Source organism: Lynx rufus, unplaced genomic scaffold (assembly GCF_022079265.1).
Source record: "Lynx rufus isolate CCGP_SWC_20201006 ecotype Redwood Valley unplaced genomic scaffold, mLynRuf1.p SCAF_2, whole genome shotgun sequence".
Classification (NCBI taxonomy): domain Eukaryota; kingdom Metazoa; phylum Chordata; class Mammalia; order Carnivora; family Felidae; genus Lynx; species Lynx rufus.
The window spans coordinates 57,492,045-57,501,650 of record NW_025814834.1 but is presented as its reverse complement, the minus strand read 5'-3'; the positions used below and the strand labels follow the sequence as shown (position 1 = coordinate 57,501,650).

The 9,606-nt window shown below is 52.7% G+C and overlaps 1 protein-coding gene across 1 annotated transcript; it reads left to right on the top strand.

The window, feature by feature from the left end:
* The first annotated feature begins 6,183 nt into the window (after window positions 1-6,183).
* Window positions 6,184-9,330, top strand: HOXD3 (homeobox D3). Its single transcript, XM_047084866.1, has 2 exons — window positions 6,184-6,724; window positions 8,573-9,330. The coding sequence occupies exons 1-2, from the start codon at window positions 6,184-6,186 to the stop codon at window positions 9,328-9,330; spliced, it is 1,299 nt and encodes a 432-aa protein (XP_046940822.1).
* Window positions 9,331-9,606: the final 276 nt, after the last annotated feature.

The following is a 9,606-nucleotide window of genomic DNA, read 5'->3' as shown; positions in this document are numbered from 1 at the left end:
TGTTTTGTCAATCGCCTGCTCTTGGCTCCATCAGAACTTAAAGTCACTGGACATTTTTCTTCGCCTGCTGCCTTGGAGCAGCGCGCCTGCCAACTTAGTCAGCTGAATCCAATTACCGCGAGCAGCATTTCATTTGGCCCCGTGGAGCACTCACTTATAACTTCCCCGAAAATTTCAATAATCCGCACCAAGGCTCCCTATCCTAAAGACTTTTCCCGGGGATGCTGGTGGGGGCTGGGGTATAGGGCCCGGCCTGCCGCGGACCAGCTCTCCGTTGACAGCTCCCAGATGGGTCTCCCTCCCGCTACCCCAGTTTCTGGCTGTGGAAAGGGTACTTGAGCTGGTGGCCCAGAGCCAGCAGGGTTAAGCCCGCGATTCTGGTCAAGCAGGAGGCTGAAGTTGGGCTTGTGCTGGAGGGTGGGTGGGCTGAGCAGGGAGCTCGAGAGAAGGCAATGGGGACTCTGGGTGGCCTAACGTTGGCCACCTTGGGGTCCTCTTTTCTTTTCCCTTCCCAAGCCTCCTGAGCCTAGAGCACAGGGTGCACAGGGCATCCCAGAATGCCCAGGAGCAAACTTACCCTGATCATCCACGGCTGGAAAAACAAAATCTAGCTACAGGCATCGTGGGATCAGCCCTGGTGGTCTTTCAATTTAGCCCTCTTCTGAGGGGGAAGATCCTACTTTTAAAGAACCCCCTTTTTTAAAAAAAATAATAAAACATAGTCAAGCGGCGAAAGTTGATGCCTGTTCACGTGAACGTATCATATAAAGTAGCTTCCGGCTCGCTGATCAGGTCTGAGTACCTGCGTACATCGCACACCCACTGCACAGCCCTCAAGGCGGGCCTAGCGGCCTGGGCCCCCTGGGCCCAGACCGGCTGGGAAGCTGAAGCCTGGGCTCGATATTAGGAGCCCTACTGGGCTGGGATCTCTCCGAGGCGCTTCCGTTGGGTGTTCATTAAGGGGTGAGTTATTGCTGTCTAAGCCAAAGGTCACTTCAAAGGCTTATGGCTGTGCGCTCTGGTCTTTAGAAGGGACTGGAATGCTTTGTGTGGGGCTTTCTCCTGCCCGGTTTAGTGTTTGCAAACTACTGAGTCGACAAATTGCACAGGGCAGATGCAAGAGGGGGGATTGTGTCTCTCCTTTCACCTGACCTGCATGGGCACCCGCTAAGTGCCCGTAGTGGTGGGCAGCTTGGTCTGTTGGGTGGAAGGGATGTGTGTTTCTTAGATTGTTTGCAGCCTAATCCCGACCCAGGAGTGGGCAGCCCAGGCCAGGATTGTGGTGGGTACCGACTGGAATAAAATAAATTCAGAGGAACCATGCAAGATACAAAGTACAAATCAGGAAATAGCGCCCAGCTCCCTTTCCACTGGGGCTGAGTAGGGCAGCCATTGACTAGGACCCACCCAGGCCCATCTTTTTCAGGTGCCCTATGCTGTAGCCTCCCGCCCACGCCAATTTTGTACAGTCCTTCTCTTTTACTCCTAGGAGGTTTGGGCTCAGCCTGGGAGACTAAGGCACCTGGAGCACTAAGAGCTTGGCTGAAGCAGGGGGAGAGGACAGAGTCCCCTTGTGCCTTTGACCCACTTGGCTCACCCGTTGCTTGAGGGTCTGGCACTTCCCTCTGGTCTGAGCTCCTCCTTCCCCCATCCAGCCAAAGATTTTGGTGTTAAAGGCCACTCACTCCCTAGAAGCCAATCAAGTCTCCCTTTCTGCCAGGGAGAAGGTGCCTGGAATGGCTTCGGGCAACATATACAATAGTCACATTGATTATGACACCCTTAAAGGGGAAAGCCTCTCAACATGTGTGCGTTAGAAGCGGCTGCCACTGAGAGTTTTCCATTTTGTTCCAGATCCGCCTCAACAGAATATCAAAAGGACCCTGAAGAACCTAAAAAGAGTTACAGACAAAATTCAAGAGCTTGCGCGGGCACACACACACACACACACACACACACACACTGTGGTGAGTAGTGTGATTTAAAAAAATAATTTCCACTACATTTCCATCTGTCCTGCAACTCAAGGTAGCCATCTCAGGATTCATACATCAAGACATAAAACAAAGGGCGGCTTTGAAGTGGATCACCTCCGTGTGAACTGCTGCCCGTTACATGATAACCGATCATCGGCCTTCAAATTTATGGCGCTTTAATGGGGTGAGCCCAGTGCCTTAAATGGAGGGTGTATTACGTATTGAGTTATCTGGGCTAAATAAGAATGATTTAGAAGGCGCGTCCAGGGCTTCCCATAGGGTAGAGGAGGCTCAGGCTGAGAGATCGAGAGAACTCGGGCAGAGAGCGAGCCCAGCTCTGCAGCAAATATATCACCACTGAGCAAACCCGAAAAGGAGTGGTTTCGGAATCCCCCAATAGTAAAGCCAACAGGGAGTGAAGAATCGTTGCTATGTTCCAGTGAATTAACGGAGGTGCCCAGCACAAGTCTTGTCTGCCAGAAAGAGATGTGTGGGTTTCCGAGGCCCTGGTTTAGGAAAAACAAAAACAAAAACAAGGAGAGGAGCCAACTACAACCTTAGAAACATTTGAGAGCAACAGAAGCAACCGGCACATCATCGCCTCCCCCTTCTCTTTCAACTTGCCCCGACTCTACCGGCCCATAATTTACTGCGACTGCCGCGCTAGTCACAGCCCAGCGACTGCCGCCCCCTCCTTCCCCGAGCCCCTCGGTCTTTCACGGCCCCGGCGGGAGAGCGAGCGCCGGGCCGGCCTCTGAGCATCCAGCGAGCTTCCCGGCTTCCCCAGGCAGCGGCGGGCAGCGGGTCTTCGGCCCCGGCGGAGCTGCGCGCGTCCGGTCCTACGTCTGGCCGTGCAGCGGAGCTGTTCGGAGAGACCGGCACCGGCCACTTTATATAATCCCCCAGCTCGCGGGGCGCGGGGCCGGGAAAAGTGCGGAGTAGGGAATTCTTTTGCCGCTCTTCCTCCTACGCGGAGCCTGTTTTCCACTTCTGAAAAGTGCCGGGCCTTGGGAAGTGTTTTTCTTTTCATTCCTTACTGAAGCGTTTACTGCCGCCGTGCTTACAGTCATAAATTTTGTTACAAACCACAATGACAGGTGCATTGATATGCACCGTGAGAGCTCCAGCTGCTTAATAACCCCGTCCCCTGGCCGCTGTGAGCGCCTTTTATTTATTCGGTATCATATTAGGTATTGATCCCGGGCAGAATTAAGTGCAGTGAGCAAGTATCAGGGTTCGGCTGTTTCAGAGGCGCGGCGAGTGTGGCGGTCCAGCGCGGCCCAGGCGGCCCATTCCTTCCGTGTGGCTAGGAATCCTTTGGCCCTGCATTCCCAGCCTGCGGTTGGGCCTCCAAGCTGAGTTGGGCAACTTCCCGGGACCGCAAGGAAGGTCGAGTCAGACCCTGTGTAGTGCCGTTACTCTAGAAGGGGCCAGGCTTGGTGCCGGCGGGGTTCTGGGGAGCCTGCCCTGGCCGGTGCCCTGGGGGTTGAGGGGAGGAGGAGGAATGAGAGAAAAGGGCAGCTGAGGACTTCGAAGACTGCCCCTCCCCCCCGACACGGGCTAGTCTTCACCCCAAGGCATTTGGGTCCCCGAGCAAAAATGAGCAGAGATACCAAAGGGCCAGGAAAGAAAGCCTTTAAAGGGGGGGGGGGGTCGAAAAGATGAGCCACTGAACAGTTGACCATTGTCCAAGTGATTTATGACCCATTCCTGCTTTTTAGGTTCAAGCAGAGTTCACAAGGAGTAGGGATTTCTAGAAAGAAATAAGCTTTTTTATTTTTTTTAAACCAGTTTTGTAACAATATTCTCAGGTTCTGTTTTAGGAGAGGTGGCTTTTTGGGGGCATTATACTGTGGAGGTGGGGGGAGTCTGCAAAGCCCTTCCTGGTGAGGAGAAGGCTACTACCCTTGCTTCTGGGGCAAATAGACATTGGAGTGGTGGGTCATCACTGAGTGGGCCTTGAAATCCCTTAAGACAATGAAAACAGAGGCAGAACAGACGCTGTGGTTATTCATGAAGCTGCCAAATATTTACACTTTTAAGGCCCAGGACACAGCTTTTCCTAAGAATATACCATAGGAAAAATATATATGTAAAGCCATCTGTTTCAAAAACCTGGTCAGTTCCTAAAGAAGCTATTTTAATGTGACTGGTCCACCTATCAAGATAACCTTGGTCAACCTGGGAGGCAAGAGGGAAAGTATTTTTGCTTCCACACTTGTAAATGAAATGACAGAAGCAGCAGTGACTTCTGGTGGGTTGAGTGTCAAATGTGGCCATTCCGATATCCAGAGGGCCCAAGGTTTAAGACTGGAAGTAGGATCCCAGAAAAGTCCAGAAACAGCTAAACCAGTCCTTTGGCTTGGGGGCAAACATATATAAATGTTAGACAGAGGATGAGGCTGTAACTTTCCATTTGATATTCAGGAACTTTAATAGTCAGAATGACATAGAAATTGAATGAAAGAAAGATTAACATCAGCTTTGCTAGGTAGATATCTTAACCGCATACATTTCAGAACAATAATAGAAACAATTCCTAAAACATAACATCCTAGTATTCTATTATCCCATTGAAAAGGGTCTGTGTCTTATCAAGATAAATGCCATATTCACTTATTCTTTGTAACAAAATGGGCAACAATACTACCAAACAAAGGCTAATATAAAGGATTTTAAAAATTGGGTTAGGCTGTTTGGTGAAAGTGGAGGGGAAATGAGTGAATGGCAGAGTGGTTTTGATACCAGTGGTCAAATCCTTTAGGCCACGTAAGTTGTCTAGACAATGTGGTCCATCATGATGACCATGATGGAAGCCCAGGGAGTTTTGAGGAAGGAAAGGTGCCTGAAAGAGGAGATCAAGAATTAAGACCAGGGAGCTGACCTATGAGTTTTCTTTATCAAGCACACAAAAGTGGTTGAATGCTATTAGTTATACTTTAACTCCTTAGGAGCCTTTCACGAGATGGGGGTGGAGTGGTTGACAAGGAAAACTTCCATCAAGAGTCAGAGGACACAAAAGGGAAGAATTTTTCTTAGTTTTTTTTTTTTCTTCTTCTAATTCTGGGTCCATTCATCATGCCATGAGAGGTTCTCTCATTGGTTGTAGAGTGGGTGGAGGTGGGGTGCAGTGTATGATCCAGAGCAGAGGTCAATAATAATATCTGTTCACACAATTAGATGCAGGATAAAAATGATAAAGTTGTAACATGAAGCATTCTGCATTTACCCATGCTCCATGCATTTCAAATTCTAAATCTCTTTACCAAGTTTCTAGTGGTATCCACTTAAAAGTAGTGGAGGACAAAGTAAAAAGTCTAGAAAAATGTAGATGAAAGAGAAGAAACATCTTTCTAACCTCAAAATAAGTTTGGGAGTCTTTAAGTGTTCTTGGTTTTTATCTCCTGGTAGATTTCACAGTGCTGACACACAGAGTTAACTGGGTGGATTCTCATCCCGGCACCAGAAAGTGGACTGTCTGGTCTCCATGAAAGATGCTGTGATTTTGAAACCAGGTGGGGGAGATACTTTTCTTCTTCTCCTCCTTCTCCTCCTTCTTCTCCTTCTCCTTCTCCTTCCTCCTCGTCCTCCTTCTTTTGAGAGTTCTGGCTGTTCTGAACTTTCTTTTTTCATCAAAACTGTGGGATGACCCAAAGATTGATTGATAGGTCCATTTATTCACTCATTCAATAAGCATTTATTACACTTACTACATGTAGGGCACTGGGCTGGGTGTTAGGAATATATAGATGAATAAGACACAGGGAGCTCAAAGTCCAGTGGGAGAATCAGCCATTAAAATGTATGAGTCCATAAGTGCTTTCCTATGCCATATCAAAAGCTATTTGACAATCTTGAAGAAAGAAAACATTATCTGGGTGGGGGTGGGGGAAGCCCCTTCTCTTGGATGGAGTTGAGCTAAAGAGTGGGAGTGGTCTTTTCATGTTTATAAGAAATTCCTTCTGACTTTTTCAAAGGTTCAAATAAGTTGAACTTCATAAAATCTCAGCTCCTTCCACTCTGAACTGGGTGGGCAGCAGAGAGCCTGGGCTAGCTAGTCCTTATACATCGACTGTCCTGTCAGTTACAGTCTCTCTGGGGCCTTTCGCTTTTCTTCTCCACAGGTCACCTGGTGCCTGCGGCTACCCCAGCCCTCTCGGGATTCGGCAGACAGTGGAGGTGGTGGTGAAGGAGACAGTGGTGGTCAATGTTATTTGAGCAGGGTCAACAGACCCTGGAACTTCCTGAGTGCACGATGCAGAAGGCTGCTTACTATGAAAACCCAGGACTCTTCGGAGGCTACGGCTACAGCAAAGCCACTGACACTTATGGCTACGGCACTCCCCATCAGCCTTACCCACCCCCTGCCGCTGCCAACTCCCTGGACACTGATTACACGGGCTCCGCCTGTTCCATCCAGAGTTCCGCACCTCTGAGAGCCCCAGCCCACAAAGGAGCTGAACTTAACGGCAGCTGTATGCGTCCTGGCACTGGGAACAGCCAGGGTGGGGGGGGTGGCAGCCAGCCTCCCGGCCTGAACTCAGAGCAGCAGCCACCACAACCCCCTCCTCCGCCACCAACCCTGCCCCCATCCTCGCCCACCAATCCCGGAGGTGGAGCGCCTGCCAAGAAGGCCAAGGGTGGGCCCAATGCTTCTGGCTCTTCAGCCACCATCAGCAAGCAGATCTTCCCCTGGATGAAAGAGTCCCGACAGAACTCCAAGCAGAAGAACGGCTGTGCCGCTGCAGGTAGCTCTCTGAGGGGGCTCATCCCGGGCTAAGTCTCCTCCCCCTCCCCCCCCCCCCCCCCCCGCACTGAGCCCCAGAGGCTAGCTCAGGCTCATCTAGGAATCAAGAGACTGGGGGCTAGAAGCGCAACTTTGGAGGCCACATGTCTAAATTCCTACTCATGCAGAAATGTCCTTTCTTTGTAGTGTCCCTGATTGGACCCATGCCCTTACAGCGACAGGGTGTTCCATTCCGGGCTGTTGGTGCCATTGCTGGACAAGTCCCATAGTTATTAATAGATAGCTCTTCCATATATTGACTTAACATTTGTTTTCCTGGGTGGCTGGTCATAACTTGGCTCCTTCTACCATCCAATAGCTCTTCGAAACTTGTGATTCCCCAAGCCTGGGTTTTTAGGTATCTTACATCACACGAATCCCGTTCCCTTAAATTAATAAGAACTAAAGTCTGTGAAGGGCTATGTTAAGAACCATGGTAAGCGCTTTACAAGCACTATCTAATTTTCCAAAGAACCGTTTGAGGTAGGTATAGCCCCATTTTACAGATAAAGGGTTAGACAGTTGCGCAAGATCACAAAACCACAGAATGGGCACTCGAATCCAACCGGAGCCTGCAAGACAGCCAGACTCTACTTGGTCCACGCCAGCCCAGTTCTCCCCATCCCAGCAAATCCATAATGGGGAGGGGCATATCTTAAGGGAAGGGGATATGCTCTAAAACAGGAGCAGCCTTGGATTTCTCTCCCTGAAAAGGGAGACCCCAGAGTTGGGAAGATCTTCTGTGGGTCTATTCAGGGTGGGCAGAAGAAGATGGGCAGGGCCAGGAGCTCTGAGGCCTACTGCCTCTCTCTGTTTAGCCTGCCTGGTCCCTAAAATTTTCTGGTCTCGTGTCGTTTGATGCAGTTTATCTTCAGATAGATGAATATGCTTCCAGGTCCAGGGCCAGTTTGAGGCATGGGATGTAACTACCTTGTTATCAAATCTCTGGTTTGCCTGCAACTCTCTGGGGCTGCTGCTCTTGGGGGAAAGTGCCTTCCAGCCGGTAAGCTCCTTCTCCTGCCCCTCCCTCCCAGCTGCAAGTCCAGGCCCCTCCCTCCCAGGAGAAATCCATTTGTGTAACCAAGGAGGGAGTGGACAAGCTGCGGAGAGGTGGCAGGGGTACTGGAAACCAGTGTTCAGACTGCTGCTCCTAGCACTGCAATACTCAGAATGCACCCAGGCTGGTCTTGAAACCCCTGAAACTCTGGAGAAGTATTTTTATGGCTTATCACTTCCCTGGGTTTGGGTGCAGCTGAGCTGGGGTGAGGTGCCATGATCTCATTCCATGCTTCCTGGGGTGCCTTGCCCAGGAGCCAGCCCCTAAGCAAGGCAAGCTGGGGCTGCCTTCCTCCCCCAGCCCGGCAGAGGCTGGGAAGAGTATTCAGAGAAGTCTGTTCCTTCTTTAATGGGGGTTGGAAGAGGGGGTAGGCCCTACCAGCTGCTACTAGTTTCTCATTAAACTCCTCCACAGCCTTAGCCTTAGGGACAGGATGATGGACTAGGCTGAAGGGGAGGGGGTGGCAGAGTGAATCGGACCTCAGAAGGCAGATGTGTGTGTGTGTGTGTGTGTGTGGTGGGGGCGGGGGGGGGGGCTGGAGTTCAGGTGCAACTCATAGGTATGGCTGGGGCCTGTGAAGTCCCGATTGGAATCTTACGTCTCAGACGCCCCTCCCTCATTCCAGCCAGCATTAAGATGGGAGGAGAGGGGGAGGAAGAGGAGGGATCCAGGGAAGCACCCCGCTTTGGCCCTGGATGTCCTCCCCATCCCCCGCTCCCGCTCAGCGTCCCCTCTGTCTCCCTTCCTGCTCAGGAGAGAGCTGCGAGGATAAGAGCCCGCCGGGCCCAGCGTCCAAGCGGGTGCGCACGGCCTACACGAGTGCGCAGCTGGTGGAGTTGGAGAAGGAATTCCACTTCAACCGCTACTTGTGCCGGCCACGGCGCGTGGAGATGGCCAACCTGCTGAACCTCACGGAGCGCCAGATCAAGATCTGGTTCCAGAACCGGCGCATGAAGTACAAGAAGGACCAGAAGGCCAAGGGCATCCTGCACTCGCCAGCCGGTCAGTCCCCGGAGCGCAGCCCGCCTCTGGGCAGCGCCGCCGGCCACGTGGCCTACTCGGGCCAGCTGCCGCCCGTGCCCGGCCTGGCCTACGACGCGCCCTCGCCGCCCGCCTTCGCCAAATCTCAGCCCAACATGTACGGCCTGGCCGCCTACACGGCGCCGCTCAGCAGCTGCCTGCCACAGCAGAAGCGCTACGCGGCGCCCGAGTTCGAGCCCCACCCCATGGCCAGCAACGGCGGCGGCTTCGCCAGCGCCAACCTGCAGGGCAGCCCGGTGTACGTGGGGGGCAATTTCGTCGACTCCATGGCGCCCGCGTCCGGGCCCGTCTTCAACCTGGGCCACCTCTCGCATCCGTCTTCGGCCAGCGTGGACTACAGCTGCGCCGCTCAGATTCCCGGCAACCACCACCATGGACCGTGCGACCCTCATCCCACCTACACAGATCTCTCGGCCCACCACTCGTCTCAGGGACGCCTGCCCGAGGCCCCCAAACTGACGCATCTGTAGCGGCCGCCACCGGCCCGAACTCGCGGCGCAATTACCTCTCTTGCTTTGGTGGCGGGGGTGGCGGGCGGGGCCCGCGGGGCAGCTCTGTGACCCCCTCCCCCCCCCCCCCCGCTCTGGCCCGGTTGCCGCCTCCTGGGTCTCGGGCCAACAGCGGCCGAGGCGCAGGCGACTGGGCCTCCCCTCCAGGAGCTCCCTCCTTTGGGTGACTCGCCATAAATCAGCCGCAAGGATTGTCCTCTGTAACCCTGACAGTGCCATATACTGCGGACCGAGGGA

Bases quoted from the DNA above. Each gene is read 5' to 3' on its own strand.
- HOXD3 (XM_047084866.1), top strand. From the start codon at position 6,184: ATGTTATTTGAGCAGGGTCAACAGACCCTGGAACTTCCTGAGTGCACG. The intron at 6,725-8,572 runs GTAGCTCTCTGA...CTTCCTGCTCAG, and splicing joins GAACGGCTGTGCCGCTGCAG to GAGAGAGCTGCGAGGATAAG.